The 16935-nt window shown below is 42.4% G+C and overlaps 1 protein-coding gene across 5 annotated transcripts in view; it reads right to left on the bottom strand.

Annotated features, from left to right (window-relative positions):
• Window positions 1–16602, bottom strand: part of LOC125709595 (uncharacterized) — a 76055-nt gene extending 59453 nt beyond the window's left edge. For 3 of the 5 annotated variants that reach the window (XM_048978193.1, XM_048978196.1, XM_048978194.1), the window contains exons 1-3: window positions 16452–16602; window positions 4692–4768; window positions 2573–2777 (exon numbers count right to left, since the gene is read on the bottom strand). In XM_048978193.1, coding sequence (XP_048834150.1) covers window positions 2573–2777; window positions 4692–4734 — 248 coding nt within the window. In that variant the 5' untranslated portion in view covers window positions 4735–4768; window positions 16452–16602. The remainder of the gene's footprint in view (window positions 1–2572; window positions 2778–4691; window positions 4769–16451) is intronic. The other 2 variants (XM_048978199.1, XM_048978197.1) reach the window with 2 other exon arrangements.
• Between the last annotated feature and the right edge of the window lie 333 nt (window positions 16603–16935).

Here is a 16935-nt window from a genome sequence, read left to right as displayed (position 1 = left end):
CATCTACATGTTGCAATGAACCCTCTCTCACCTAGAGCAGGCAGGGAGCACTGTGAGAGTCATGTTTTTTGACTTCTCCAGTGCTTTCAACACTATCCAGCCTGCACTACTGAGAGGGAAGCTGGAGGGAGCCGGTGTAGGCAAGCAGCTGACTGCATGGACCATCGACTACCTAACCAACAGACCGCAGTATGTGAGGCTCCTCAACTGTGTGTCCGAGACGGTTATCTGCAGCACTGGCGCGCCGCAGGGCACGGTTCTCTCACCCTTCCTGTTCAGCATGTACACTTCTGACTTCCGTTATAATTCGGACCTGTGCCACCTACAAAAGTTCTCGGATGATACGGCCATCATCGGATGCGTGTCAGACAGGACCAATCATGAATACAGGGGGGTCATCAGTGACTTTGTCGGCTGGTGTGAGACTAATGCTCTCCAAATCAACGCCAGCAAGACGAAGGAGATGGTCATTGATTTTAGGAGGAAGGCACCTCCTCCAACACCGGTGAGCATCCAGGGAAAAGTCATTGAGATAGTGGACTCTTACAAGTACCTGGGTGTTCAGCTCAACAATAAACTGGACTGGACTACAAATACGGACGTCCTGTATAAGAAGGGCCAGAGTCGACTCTACCTGTTGAGGAGACTGAGGTCCTTCGGAGTATGCAGGACCCTGTTAAGGACATTCTATGATTCTGTGGTGGCATCCGCCCTTTTCTATGCAGTGGCCTGCTGGGGGAGCGGATGCACGGAAAGGGACAGAATCAAAATTGACAAACTGGTGCGGAGGTCAAGCTCTGTGCTGGGATGCCCTCTGGAGACTGTGGAGGAGGTGGGTGAGAGGAGGATGTTAGCGAAGCTTCCATCCATCATGAACAACCCTCATCACCCCCTGCACGAGACTGTGAGTGCGCTGAGCAGCTCCTATTACCCACTACCCATATTCCAAACAGTATGGGTGCACATAGGCATTATTATTTATTATTATTATTATTATTTGCTCTATCTTTATATATTATTTTTATTTTGTATTCTTACTTGTATTTTTTATATTCTTTACTCTTGTAAACTCTCTCTTGCTGGCTGTCTGGAGCTGCGTTAACACGCAAATTTTCCCACTGTGGGATCAATAAAGTCCTATCTTATCTTATCTTATCTTATCTTATTTAACATAAGGTGTATAGCTCAAAGTGCAACTAACATTTGTGAGCATGCGCAAAACGATGGAAAAAATCCTTAAAATGCTTTGGTTATTTTTATACTAATTAGCACATTCATGCCAATTTAACATATATGGCTAAAGTTTTTTGTTTTAAACATAAACAAAAGGAGTTTCGTTAAATTCTTCCTTTAAACTTGTTTGCTAAATGTTTTATAGTGACTTATATTCTAGTTTGAAGCAGGATATGGGTGGCGTGGTGGTGCAGTGCTTAGCACTGCTGCCTCACAGCAAGAAGGTTCAGGCTTCAATTCCGGGTCCTTTATGTATGAAGCTTGTGTAAAGTATTAGTGAGTTTTCACTGGGGACTCTGGTTTCCTCCCACCATCTAAAAGTGTGTAGGGTAGGCTGATTGGTGCGTCTAAATTGGTCCTGTGAGTGTGTGCGGTGTACTGGTTCCCGCCTGTGTCTGTTGTTCCTGGTGTAGGCTTCAGGTTCCGTGCCCTGTGGTCACGATAATGGATGGAAATAGGGTAATTTATACTTAATATCATTATAACAAAAATAGTTCATCGATCAACATCACATAAGCCCCACCCCCTTATGATATCATCACCCAACTAAGCGCCACACAATGTTCCAGGTATACTCTCTGATGTATAAATCCAAACCAATTTCTAGTCACAAAAACCCACACACCTATCCCATTTGACATACAATGGTTACTAATTGGACAAGTGTCCTGGTCAGGTAGTTCCATTGTGGATCCCTGACCTACTGAATATCATGAAGTGTATGTATTTTACAAAAATACGGGACGAATCAGAATTCAAAGCTGAGCGTTTCATGATTCACCTGGAAACATGCAATGCATTCAGTGTCGGTCAGTGGGAGCACACCAAGAAGAGGACGTCTCTGTCTGTCCTGTGTACGCGGGAGCAACACACACGCTTTGCGGCTTAGGATTGGGAGGACACAGTACTTCGTTTGAAGCTTTTTAAACTCATTTTAACTGAAAGACTAGCCTTAGTTAAGCCTAATTTTTATTATAATCCCATACTTAAGTCAATGGGAGAATATGCTTAAGTCACTAAGGCACAAAGCTACGTGTTTCTTGATGAAAGTGCCTGGGAGAATCGACTACTAAGTGTAAGGGACACAGACCCATATATATATATCAGACCCATATATATATATATATATCAGCAATCGACTACTAAGTGTAAGGGACACAGACCCATATATATATATATATATGGGTCTGTGTCCCTTACACTTAGTAGTTGATTCTCCCAAGCGCATATATATATATATATATATATATATATATATATATGCGCAAAGGTCATTTGAATAAAATTGTGTGACCCAATTTATATGCATAAAATATATTTTAATTACACAAAAACAGACCTGATTCTGCTGATCTGTGGCAAACATTTGAATATCATGTTCTTGACGGCTTCTCCAAGATGTTGAAAGTCCTGATCCACGTGCAAATACAGTTGCATCTTCTCTGGATGCTGCTTCATAATTGCCCCAGCATCTTCAAACTCATCTTCATCTTCCTTCACGGCAAGGTGCAGATCATTTCCAATGAGCCTGAGTAACGAGGTCTCTGTGGGGGCATAGCAGTGGTGAAGTGTTAAGATGTATGTCAGTTTCCATTTCCATTATACTATGGAACATTAAGCTTATTCCTTACATTTTGGGTTATATAAATGTTATATTACAGACACATTATTGTGGCAGAAAGATCGACATGGTATCAGCAAACAACCTGCCAGACTGGAACAACACCAAGCACAGCGGGGACACAACAGTCAGGAGTGAACCATTACAGGAGGAAAGCCGGGTTGGAATCACACCGCTGAACAAAATCAAGGATTAGCGGCCAAACTGCCCTGGGAGGGACACAGATCTGTGGGGGATGCTGTACTAAAACGCTCCGGGTGGTGGTCAGTGTAAAGGGTCCCTGGTCCCTGTTCCCCCGACCACAAATCTCTTGGTCCCAGACCTCTCGGCCACAGCCCCCTTGGTTCCAGACCCTCCGGTACCCATCTCCCTTATCCCTGACCCTGCTTTCGGGTCCCCGGGTTCCCATTCCCTGTCCCTGAGGAGGTCCCTGATGGTCTGACCACTGCTCCTCCCTCTTTGATGGAGCTGGAGGAGGAGCTTGAGTGGGACCCCTCAGGAATAACCCTCACTGTCCCATTGCACTCCTCCGGTGGATCACCCCGACTGCTATCTCATAATGGCAAATACCAGCTGGGACCCCGTCTTACGGTCTCCCGGAGAGAGAGAGGACACAGGCGTCGGGGCCGACTCCCCACCTCTCAGTCGCTCCCCCAGGCGTCAACTAAATGGTCAACAGGCCCTCTGGCTCCTGATTGGCGGTCACTTGAGGGCCTCCAGGGTTTAAATTGGCAGTCGCCATCTGTTTCACCCTTATTGCCTCGTCGGCCGGCACCGGCCCTGCCTCCGGCACTTCATCGATCGCCTGCAGGTCCCCCTCCCATGACTTGTAGGTCGCCTGCGCCTGGGCTGGCTGAGGCTGCACCCCCGCTTACCATGGCTACGGCTCCTCTCTCCCCTCCGCCAAAGTCCCAGTTGGCTCCCTCCTCACCATCTCCACCAGCCCCTGGACCTGTCTCCTTGCTACCCTCGACATCCCCTTCGGCCCATTCCGGCCTCGTGGTTGCCCGTAGTTCCAGTGGCCCCCGCCTTCTTCCCGCAGAAGATCCCTTCAGCCCCCCGTTACCCCGTGCCCTTAGCTCCCTTGCCCCCCGTGTTCATTGCTCACCCATAAAATGCTTGTACATTTTTTGAAAAAGATCCATCAAACAGTTTTTCAGTTATTGTCTTAACAAGCAAAGCATCTGCACCGGCAGCTGACCACTACTAAAACAATTTGTATTCCCTGAACCCAAGGGAATGCAATTAAACCTTTTCTCAAAGACAGATATATAATGACCTTAATCAACAACCCTAAAGGTCACCATCAGAAACCCAGATCTCCTACCTTTTGTCAACTTTACCTCTATAATTTCCAGTAACTGAAGTAGTTCACAGCAGGCCTGCTCCCCTTTAGCAACGACCATGTCCAGCAATTTGCTTGCTGTGTCAGCCCCCCCTGATAGCCCTCTAATAGCACAGAGTTAGTCCTCACTGAGAATACCATGCTGGTAAAAATTTTTATTGAAATTTGAGTTGATTCTGTCACGATCGGTACGGCAGCGAGCGGCGATCGTGTGGGTAAGGAGCAGGCAGGCAAGCGGGATACAGGGAAAACAGGGGTTTATTTGGGGAAACCGGAGCAGGACGGGACACAGGCATTGACACTCACAAATATCAAATCCACAATGACGGACAAGGGGAACAGGTCAGACCAGGACTTAAATACACAAAGACTAATCAAAGGAAACGGACAAAGCTGGAGACGATCAGGGAAGCACACGTGGGTAATCAGGGGGCGTGGCACACACGAGGAGCGGACGAGCCGGGCATGACAGATTCATTAAATCTTTCCTACCATTTCTGGTATATTGAAGAGCAGATGGTGGAATGTTGTCCATCTGACTGGTGTAGTTAGAAAGTAGAGGAGAACACCTGCAAGGTGAGACAATGTTTCATTTATCATTAAAAAAGTAAATTCCTATAAGAAATTGTCTTGCAATGCATCTTCTGGATTGACTGCAGTGAATGCATAGGGGTTATATAACTAAAGAGACAAATACATTGAGAATTTTGACTGTTGGAGTTTTCAGCTTGTTCAGCTTTCATTGCGTTACTAACATTAAGTCAACAAGATATTAAGTCTGGAGGAGAATTCAGTGAATGCTTACAGAGAGCTGAGAAAATCTGAGAATTATTTTAGACTTTGATAGGGGCCAGTTCTATACTGGGGCAAGGGGAGGCAACGCCCCCTTAAACAAACGTCCTGCCCCCTTAAATCAAACTATTAGAAGTTGATTAAGAAAATAATAGATTACCCACAAATTGAATATGGATAAGATTTACTACAGTAGATGATAGGTTTTACCTCTCGTTCGCTCTTTCCCTTCGTGCTCTGTTTGTGCGCAGGCTCACACAATACTTGGCAGAGATTCCCCACTCACCCTCCCCCCAGCTAAACATCCACTATTAGTATTCAAATGAGCCGGCATCAAGTTTCTCAGTAGGCAGGGCAGAGCAAAGTGAGCTGCGCAACAGCCGGAGGAAGCATCAAATCTTTGTTGTCAAAATCATAGCGACTCGTGAGATAGTTAACAACAACTAAAAAATACATCTATATTTATACAATAAATGGGGGACTAGTCCATTGTTCTTCTCACAGTTTCAGTCTGGTAGAGAAGTGTTTCTTTCTTGATCCCACAAGCACCACTGTGAGCCTGTCTGCTGCAGGACCTGTGTCTGTCAGATGCCGACACAAAGCTCCGCCCCAGCTTTCAACAGTGCACTCAGTTTTCTCGTTTCATATACTGATGTAATCACAACGATTTTAGTAAAGCTTATTCACTTTTCACCCCAGCTTCCAGCAGGTCACAAAGGGAAAGTCAATGCTGTGAGATGCATCCTTTTTTCTGAGCTTTTAGAAAGTATGGTGCTGCTCCTGCCTATACCAATAGCAGTAGCAATGATGAATTTGTAAGAGTTTTTGCAAAGGGAAACAGGAGACTGTTGTTGTAGAGTGGATTAAGAAGAAAGGAGAGTGGAGCTGTTTCCCTGAAACAGAGTTCAGTTGCTTGCAAAACAAACAAGCTTAAAACAAGACAAAAAGGCAAAAAAGATGACAAAAGTTAAATAGTTCTGTTCTAAATCTGTTGTGTTCTACAAATTAATTAGAATTGTAGGAAAAGACATTGTGAATAGTTTTTTTTTTTATTACTAGGCCAATCCTTTTTAGTAAGAACATAAGAACATAAGAACTATACAAACGAGAGGAGGCCATTCGGCCCATCAAGCTCGCTTGGGGAGAACTTAACTAATAGCTCAGAGTCGTTAATCTTATCTAGCTCTGATTTAAAGGAACCCAAGGATTCAGCTTGCACAACATTATCAGGAAGGCTATTCCATACTCTGACTACGCGCTGTGTAAAGAAGTGCTTCCTTAAATCCAGCTTGAAATGTTCTCCCGCTAATTTCCACCTATGGCCACGAGTTCGTGTATTTAAACTAATGCTGGAGTAACTATTTGGTTGAACAGCATCCAAACCTGTTAGAATCTTATATACCTGGATGATGTCCCCCCTCAGTCTCCTTTGCTTGAGACTGAACAGATTTAGCTCAAGTAACCGTTCCTCGTATGACATTCCTCTAAGACCAGGAATCATTTTTGTGGCCCTACGCTGCACCTTTTCTAAGGCCACAATGTCCTTTTTAAGATATGGTGACCAAACCTGCACACAATATTCTAGGTGAGGTCTCACCAAGGAATTGTATAATCTTAGCATTACCTCCCTTGACTTAAACTCCACACACCTGGAGATATACCCCAACATCCTATTGGCCTTTTTTATTGCTTCCCCACACTGGCGAGAATGGGACATGGAAGCATCAACATACACACCAAGGTCTTTCTCATGATCAGCTACCTTTATTTCATTGAAATACCTGTACTTTATATTTCTGCTCCCTAGATGGAGTACCTTACATTTATCGACGTTAAATTTCATCTGCCAGGTATCGGCACAGTCACTAATTAAATCAAGATCCCGCTGTAGCTGCTGAGCCGCTAATTCAGTATCTGCTACACCACCTACCTTGGTGTCATCTGCAAATTTCACCAGTTTACTGTATATATTGATATCCATATCATTTATGTAAATTAGGAACAATAGTGGTCCTAAAATCGAACCCTGCGGTACCCCACTATGAACGCAAGCCCACTGTGACATTGTGCCTCTTATAACTACTCGCTGTTTCCTATCTGTTAACCAGTTATCAATCCAGGTCGCTACGGTACCTAAAATACCTGTCGCTTTGAGTTTAAGTAGGAGCCTCTTGTGGGGGACAACATCAAAAGCCTTTTGGAAATCTAAGAAGATGACATCATAGGCCTTCTTATCATCAACTTCCTGAGTAGCTTCCTCAAAAAACTCCAACAGATTCGTTAAACAGGATCTACCTCTCCTAAATCCATGCTGGTTATCCCGCAAAATGTTATTGGAGTCCAGGTAATCTACCATTTTCTCTTTGATTATAGCCTCCATAACTTTACCAGTTATACAAGTTAGACTGATTGGCCTATAGGTCGTCTAATATCATTTTTTAACTCAGCCTGTAGACTTAGATATTCCTGCTTAATTCTGTTATCATCAGTTATTTTCCATTGCTGGAACAAAGCCCTTTTCCTCCTTACTTTATACTTTATTTCCCTAGTAAACCACCTAGGTTGCAATTTCCTAGATTTATTCTTGCTGGAAACAGGTATGAAGTCCTCTTGCACTTGCAATAATGTGCTTTTAAAAAATTCCCAGGCCTCTTCAACAGTTTTGTTATTTAACTCCATCCAGTTCACAGTTTCTAGTTTTAGTCTCATACACTTAAAGTCAGCCTTCCTAACATTATATATTTTTGATTTGGACTTAGCTCTTTGAACACTAAACTTAACCTCAAATTTGACCATGTTATGATCGCTACTGTCAAGTGGTTCTAAAACGTCTAATTTACCAATCCTGTCCTGGTTATTAGAGAGAACAAGATCAAGAATGGCATCTCCCGTGGTAGGGGTGTTAACAAACTGAGTAAAAAAACAATCCTGTACTAATTCCACCATCTCCAGTTCATTTTCTGAAGAGCCAGTGACAATGTCCCACTGCATTCCTGGTAGATTAAAATCACCCATAACTACCACATCATTTTTATTGCTCATAGTCCTAATATCACTGTATAACAATCTGCTTTCCTCAGCAGCTATATTAGGTGTTCTGTAACAAACACCGACAATTAGGCTATTTGAGTTTTTAGCATCTAATTTTACCCATATTGCTTCCGTAGTTTTATTTATATCAGTAAGTTCCCTTGCCTGCAAGTTTTCCTTTACATATACTGCAACACCACCTCCCTTTTTTCCTATACGATCCTTACGGAACAACGTGTAACCATCCATATTATATTCTTGTCCATCCTTTTCACTCAACCACGTTTCAGTTATTCCTATAATATCATAAGAGTCCGATGAGATAAAAGCCTCTAAATCATGAATTTTATTCCTAATACTCCTGGCGTTTAAATACAGACAACAAAGGGTAGGCCTATTACGGTGCCCACTTACAATATGATTATTTGGGGCTTTCCGTTTCCCCCCACTGACATAGTTAACTAACCTCCCTGCCCTTCCAGTCCCTAGTATAAACATTCCTCGACTACTCTACACATACGCCTCCCCAACACACTGCTTCCCCTCTGGCTCAAATGCAACCCATCCGGCTTGAACAGGTCCCACCTGTTCCAGAAGGTCCTCCAATGCCCCATAAACCGAAACCCCTCTTTCCTACACCATCCTTTTAGCCACGCATTTAATTTCCTTATCTCAGCTAACTTAGCCTAACTTGCACGTGGCACGGGGAGTATTTCGGAGAATACCACCGTGGACGTTCTGCTTCTAAGCTTATTGGCGACTTCTATAAATTTATCCTGCAGAACAGCCCTTCTACCCTTGCCTATGTTGTTGGTGCCAACATGCACCACGACAACTGGATCCACCCCAGCTGGGGCCAAAAGCTTATCCACACGATCTGGAAGGTCTCCTACCTGGGCACCAGGCAGGCAAGACACCGTACGGGACCCTCTATCACGCGTGCACACATAACTGTCTACTCCCCTAATAATGGAATCCCCCACTACCACAACCTCCCTCTTCCTGGGGGGAGGGGGCTCCTCAGTACCCAAGGGCCCACCTGCCTCCCCAGTCCGTTCCGGCTCTAAAGCTGGAAGAACCTGAAACCTGTTCGATACAGTCACCTCAGGTGATGCCGCCTCTGCAACGAGTCTTGTTAATATTGGCAATAGTGAGAAGTGTTATTGTTGGGTTCGAATATATAATAATATATGTTATCCAATTAAGGTAAATGTCATGTTTTTAGTTGTTATAATCTGATGAGGAATATTTTATTTAATTTTTTGTTTTATTTGTCAGTTTTCCCCCTGATGGATTGCCACCTTACCGTGGTCAGGGGGTTTGCGTGCCTCAGTGACCCTAAGAGCTACACCAGCAGAAGCTCAGCCTTTAGGGGGGGCACCCAAGTTGGACAGTCTTAGGGTAGAGGCCTGACAAAGTGCAATCCAGTTACATGACAAAAACAGTTGTCCTGAGCACCCCCTCCCCCACCACCACCCCATCCCTTTCCTGCCTCCTTCGCCACTATGTGCCCCATTCACATTTTTGTCTGCCCCCTCATATATGCCTGTCTAGAACCAGCCCTGACTTTCATTAAATCTTTTTTGAAACTTAAAAGGCATCCAAATTGAGATGTTTTTTTCTCTGGAGAAAAAAATGAGGGACAGGAGAAATAAGCCATAGTCTCATTTTGGTTCCAAACAGATCCCAGTTGACTAGGAGAAACAGTTTTGTGATCTCTTTTGTGATTTTATTCTTCCTCTGGAGTTCTGGTCAAGGTTGGGCTCAAACCAGCAGTCTTCTAGCCCATTGAGTCACTCACCACCCCACAAAAAAATTATGGGAGTTGGATCTAGCTCCGCCTGTACCTTCCCACTGCAACTCGGAGTGGGTGGCTGGCAAGGATGTCACGGTCACACAACACTCTTTCATACTGTATAATGAACCCATCACCATATGCATAAAATCTGGCTTAAAGTTTGAATAATTAAAGACTTCACCATATAGACAGGTACAACCAGGCCCATACTGACCAGTCTGATTTGTGAATTTTTTCACAGTCCACAGTTTGTCTGTCAGTGACTGATATGCTCATTTGTGAAAAAACATGACAGACCACTGGTCAACTTACCTAGAAAGGAACCAGGTTCATATTGACCAGCTGAGGTCATTCAATCATAGATACAGTAAGTGTGTGTATTAAGCAGGTAGTAAGAGCAGATACTAACTGACTAACATGGATAGAAAAATAGGCTGTTTATACACTTGAAGCTTACTAAAAACGAAAATACCTCCCTAAATCACATTCCTAAATGCCTGTAACCAGAACAGTCACATGACCATGGGCCATTGAGCAAAGCCTTTAACCTCCAGCTCCAGTTTAATTTAATTTATTTTTATGTAGTGCCTTTCACAACAGAAATCCAGGGCACTTTACTTGGGTGTGTTGTGATACACTTCAGACATCATTAAGACAAAATAATACAAACTCATATGGGTGGTTTGGCCACTAGTTTGTCATGTAGCCTGTGTATCGCCATGGCATATGGCCATAGAGGTAAATAAAATGATAATATGTATGCAAATATATCTGTGATTTTTTTCAAAATTATGTTTTGTCAAAAACAACATGGATATTTTCATTGTTAGTAAGCTTTAGGTGTAAAAAAAAACCTATTTTCCTATTACCTGCCTGATACACACACTGACCTATGACTGACTGACCACATTTGATTTGTGAAAAAAATCATAAATCAGACTGGTCAGTATAAGGCAGGTTGGACCTGTTTATATGATCAAGTATTTTTATTACTCACTTTTGAAAATAAAAAGGCAAAGTATAATAATAATAGAAAATAATAATATTATACATGTGTTTATTCTATTTACACCATCAAACAAACAAACAAGCGAACATCATAGATGCAACAATAAATTGCTCACAGGTCAAGTGTTTGGTCTGTTCTGAGAACCTGGCATATGATAACCACACATCAACAATTCTGAGACACGGTGACCCCAGCCTGCTGCATTGAATTGCATGAAGCTTGCACTTCAGTTTTAATGCTGCCCAGCCTCTTTTTCCGGCTGTGAGTGTTTATTCTCAAAGACAGTAGAAGTTGTAAAGAAAAAGAGGATTGAACTTACTCCCTACACTGTGTTCTTAACAATAACTTTTGAGTGGTGAATCATCCACAAGTATTTGGGCTATGCCACCCGAGATTCTCCCCCTAGATAATAACCAGGAGGTAAAACTCTGGGAGGTATAAATTGCTCCAACACTCAGACTGAACTAGACAATATCACATCAGGGTTCGGTGTATGGCATACTAAAATAGCAAACCGTAAATAACCAAGACAGTCCACAGCTTGGAGGGGGCGTGGCTAGGCATGAGAAACACCTGAGACTAGAGAAACAAAGTCCCTTGGCAAAGCAGTTTCACTGGTTCTTCAGGACTGCAATACTGGAAATGTGAGGCAGGAACGGCAGGAGGCCCCTGTATGAGAGAGGACCTAGACAGAACATCCTGGAGGGTAACCCTGACATACTGCACTTATTGGAGTGCAGTGACCTTCTTATACAGTACCATGGTTGCCAGCAGGGCCAGATCTAGGGGGGTGCTGGGATGGGCTATGTCCCCCCAGACAATCATCTCGCCCCCGCCCCCATAGATAATACATACCACTGATTGGCTGAGTGTAACCTGAAAAGTACAGAGTGGTTTTCTTCTCTGCTAATCATTCTATTAACATTTGATTGATTGATCGAGTTAATAAGTCAGTTTTCAGGCAATTTGCTAGTTGTCACAGTTGTTGGATAAAGCAGCATATTTTTTGTTCTTGCAATGGATTGTTGAGATTTTTTGGTGCTTTTGTTCCCAACCACTCGAGTTTGCAAGGCAGCATGTCAGTTGGCCGTGTCTGTGTTAAGCTTGTGTGATTTCACGATATTATCGGTCTTCAGCAGACAAGTAACCCAGTGTCTGTGTTTGACAGTGACTTACTGACGATTATCACCTTTGTCGGGAAAGCTGGCTTGTGCTATGTTTGTAGTCTGTGTGTCTCATGCAGCTTAAATTCACCAGTGGTTCTGAAACGGTACATTTATGAATGTTTTAAAGGTGTGATTTTATTATTATTAAAAAAAACACATAAACGACATGTTTTATTAGATTATTAATGTATATTTAGTTCAATAGCAGCAGCAAGCATTAATAAAATTGGCCTACATCAAATAATGTTTATAAAAGGTGTGTTTCTATTAATTATTTAAAACTGTTTACATTTAGCTTGATAATGTAATTGACATGTTCTATTAGATTAACATAGCCTATATTTAGATCAATAGTGGCAGCAAGCGTTTACATCAATAAAATACACTAGGACTACGATTTACCAATAAATAAAGATAAAAATGTAAGAAAATGCTTGATATGAACACTTTACAAGCCAATATGAAATACGCTTGTTTTGATAGAAATATTTCAAAGTCAAATTTGAATATATACACTGTTACTGATACTGTCCCCATCATAAGCTAATATTCTTTTTTATTAATGACTTTATGTGAAATGTTAGTTAGCCTAATCTAGCCCATTAGGTGTACTATGAAAGAAACCCAACCTTTAACATGGCCAGAGTAGCCTAGCCTATGCTTATATTTAACGTATTTCATACAATTATCTTTGCTTCAGAAGCTATAGCATGTCGCAGTTTGGGAACGTGTTTTACTGCTAATGACCATTGTTTTGTCTTACTGAATGATATGCAGCTTGCGCAAATTATGGAGGTCCGGACCTCAGTGGCCTCCTATCTGGCTACAGCCCTGATTGGGAGTGGTGCTTCCCAGATGAAGACGTATCCACTCAAAACAAACTCACATGGACAGGCAGGTACAGGACAGTACATACATCCAGATGGGAACTGTAACTGAAGGTGGTCAAGCTGTAATCCAACTGAGTGTGAGAGTCCTACAAACAGACTGATTGCAATGTTCCTGGCTCATTTTTAAAGGGCCCATTTGCAGTGTTGCCGGACTGAGCTGAGTATTTACAGCCCAATCATATCTAAAAAACCACCCACTCCTATAAAAAAAATAAAAAATAAACTAAGATTAGATTTCACAGCTATGTACCTGGTTCTGTGCATTTTAAATGCACCTACCTTATTTTGTAATATATCAGACAGATACAGATCCTCTACTACATTAATTGATATAAGACAGGCAACGTAGGTTGCATTTTTAAGTTCTCTGTGTTTTTGGTCTTTAATTGTGACATATCTGTGACTAGATGTTGGTACTGTAAAGAACTTTACCCTAGGTATGTAGCAGGGTTGCCAATTTTAGACAGCTGACTGGCATGAGATTTAAAATCTTAAATCTGCACGCAGATTTACAAGGTTTTTGTTAAACCTTGTAAATAGTCTGCAGGGTTTACAAACTAACCCAACACTTTTGATGTAGCTAATTTTAGGTTTATAATGCAACAATATAGTAAGATATCTTGCGTGAGTATGTCTTAAAGAGTGAGTGTCATGCCAGACCCATGAGAGTTGGCAACCCTGATGTAACAAGATGCTTGTTTCTTCGTGGCTGCATGTGCTTTTAAGTCACTGAGCTGAGTTCTAATTTCAGTATTACAATATTTACAACGTGCCTTACACCCATCATTGGCAACAGGGACGATCAACATTTTAAGTTCTGGTTCTGTTTCCCATTCCTTTCGGTGCATTTTCTTGTACTAACCCCCTACTTTGGCATGCTTTATAATTGTCAGTTTCCTGTGAAATTTTGTGTAATTAATTTTTACACATTTTGTGTGTGATATATACGCCTGATATATGCTAAAGCAGCCCAAAATTTTTCTACCCACCCAAGTCGGTTTTTAATTGTAGATGCATATGAGTCTGGGAAGGGATATAAAAAGAATCTCAAGAGAGTTTGGAATCAGCCATTCCACTGTCTGGAAATTAATTTACAAGTGGAGAACATTTAAAACAACTACCAGCATGGCCAGGTCAGGCCGTCCTATCAAGTTCAGCCCAAGAGCAGATTGCAAGACGCTAAAATAAGTCTTCCAAAAATCCTACCATGTCATCACAAGACATACAGGAAGCTCTTGCCACAGCAGATGTGAAGGTACATGCATCTACCATCAAAAAGATATAGCACAAGTTTGATTTACATGGGAAGTCTACAAAGAGAAAAAACCCTTGCTGTTAAAACAAAATATCAGGGCAAGACTGAAGTTTGCCAGAGGTGTGATGGTTTGGGGCAGCTTTGCTGCAGCAGAACCTGGGCAGCTCACCATTGTATAATCCACTATGGATTCTTCATCGTTTCAGAGGGTACTTAAGGACAATGTCAGATCATCTGTCTAGAACTTGAAGCTGAAGTGTGGGTAGACCATGTAACATGACAATGACCCAAAACATTCCAGTAAATCTACCAAGAAAAGCCTTAGAAGAAAGAAATAGAAAGTTGTGGAGTAGCCAAGTCAAATTTGGATCTGAATCTTACTGTGATGCTGTGGGATGATTTGAAGAGGGCCGTGCACACGGGACACCTTTCAAACATCACACAGCTTAAGGAATTCTGTATTGAAGAGTGGGGAAAACCTTCTGCCAGCGATTTCAAAGATTGATATATGGTTTTGGAAACATCTTATTCAGGTTATTTCAGCCCAGGGGGGACATACTAGCTATTAGGGCATAGGGTGTCCTAACTTTTTCCTCAGTAGGAATTGGCATCTTAGTTAATTTCTTTTGTTAAATAAGTGAATTTGTTTCTTGTTTTCGCATAGGCAATTTGAATTAAGATTTGACATTCATATGTTGATATTTCTTAATAAAGTACTAAGTGTTTAATGGGGGGGCGGCATGGTGGTGCAGTGGTTAGCACTGTTGCCTCACACCTCTGGGACCCGGGTTCGAGTCTCCGCCTGGGTCACATGTGTGCGGAGTTTGCATGTTCTCCCCATGTCGTCGTGGGGTTTCCTCCGGGTACTCCGGTTTCCCCCCACAGTCCAAAGACATGCTGAGGCTAATTGGAGTTGCTAAATTGCCCGTAGGTGTGCATGTGTGAGTGAATGGTGTGTGAGTGTGCCCTGCGATGGGCTGCCCCCCCCCCATCCTGGGTTGTTCCCTGCCTCGTGCCCATTGCTTCCGGGATAGGCTCTGGACCCCCCGCGACCCAGTAGGATAAGAGGTTTGGAAAATGGATGGATGGATGGATGTATGTACCTGACTAACGAGGAAGCAGACAAGAGGCAGCTGGGTGTGGTTAACATGAGGACAGGAACAAGAGGTGAGACAAACAAGCACCAGGTGTGGCTCATTAGGGCAACACAAGTGAGGAAAACAGGAGGATTTCTTGCTTAGTCAGATAACTTGTCAGATTGAACATGACTGTACTTAAATACAATTAATTGATTATTTTCCCATAATATATATAGCATACTTCATATATAATACATAATATATAATACTTCCTACTTCAAAATTCATTCCTGAGCTTTTTCACCTCACGTCTGGGCAGGCCCCAACCTTCTCAGTCAGTTTTTTTACCCCACAGTTCACAACAAACTTGGTGCAGATTGGCTGCACTCATATTAGTACAGGAAAAGCTTTTGACAGGGTAGAATGGAAATATTTGTCTTTTGTTCTTAGAAAATTCTACTTTACTCCAGCATTATTTCATGGAATCTGTTACTGTTCACCTCCCCACAGCCTCTCTTCTGGCTCTTCTTAATATCCTAAATTAGATTGGGAGCTTCACAGGATATAAATTAAACTTTCATAAAAGTGGAGTTCTCTTCATTAATCACTTAGCTGAATAAGTCCCCCTATCTCGCCTTAATAGATTTGTTTGTCCTTCTAAAAAGGCTGCAGATGATTTCAGATACCGGGAGGTATTTATTATTTATTTACTGACATGTTTGCTAAGATCATCCTCTTATTACTAGATGAGCTGAAGTTACACTTGTAATTTGTATAAATTTTTTCAACATATTCCAGTTGTTATTAACAAGTACTTCTTTAACTTTTGCATGTATATACATTGTTTTCAGCCAATAAACCTGCACATATTGGGAGGGCAGCTAATAACCTCGATCCATCTATTTTCTGTTACCGTTTTTCCTAGTGGTTATATATGCAAGTCAGGGAACACCCCAGGATGGGGTGCCAACCCACTGCAGCACACACTTACACATGCAGACCTACGGGCAATTCGGTACCTCCAAATCACCTTAGCGTGTTTTTGCACTGTGGGGAGGGACCAGACCACCCGACAACGGTAATGACAACATAGGGAGAATATGCAGAACTCCACACGCATGGATCTATGGCAGACACTCAAACTCTGGTCCCATTTTGTGTAAGGCAACAGTGCTAACCACTTCGCCACTGGAAAAAATATATTAAATTCCATAAATTAAAAGTAATACGTACCTATTCAGTAAACTTGTGTGAAAGAAGCTGGATTAACCCACAGATGTAGCATCCAGTGTAATACCTCCTGTTTTAGAATAAAATTTGTCAAGAAAACACCTTAACAACACCTTACTTAAAGCAAGGGAACACCCTGTTACTGACGTCCTCATATCTGCTCCACCCCACAAGTTCACGTCATTAGTGACAGCAACGTTAATGCTGGTGGCAGCAAGCTAAGCCTTGCTGAAACAGTTTCCACACCTTCCAGGCAACTACGTCAAAAATAGGCAAACACTTGAAACATCCAGTGAAAAGCAAGGACATCTATTGGTCAAAAGGTGTATGACAGAAAACAACCATAAAAAAGAACAATTAAGTAACAAAGGACAGACTAGAGCGGGGCTGTCCAATCCTGCTTCCGGAGAGCTACCACCCTTCAGAGCTTAGGTGCAGCCCTGATACAGATAACCAGGCTCTTCAGTATCACCTCAGTATTAGAGTC

This window comes from Brienomyrus brachyistius, chromosome 16 (assembly GCF_023856365.1).
Source record: "Brienomyrus brachyistius isolate T26 chromosome 16, BBRACH_0.4, whole genome shotgun sequence".
NCBI classification, from domain to species: domain Eukaryota; kingdom Metazoa; phylum Chordata; class Actinopteri; order Osteoglossiformes; family Mormyridae; genus Brienomyrus; species Brienomyrus brachyistius.
This window is presented reverse-complemented; position numbering and strand designations above follow the sequence as displayed.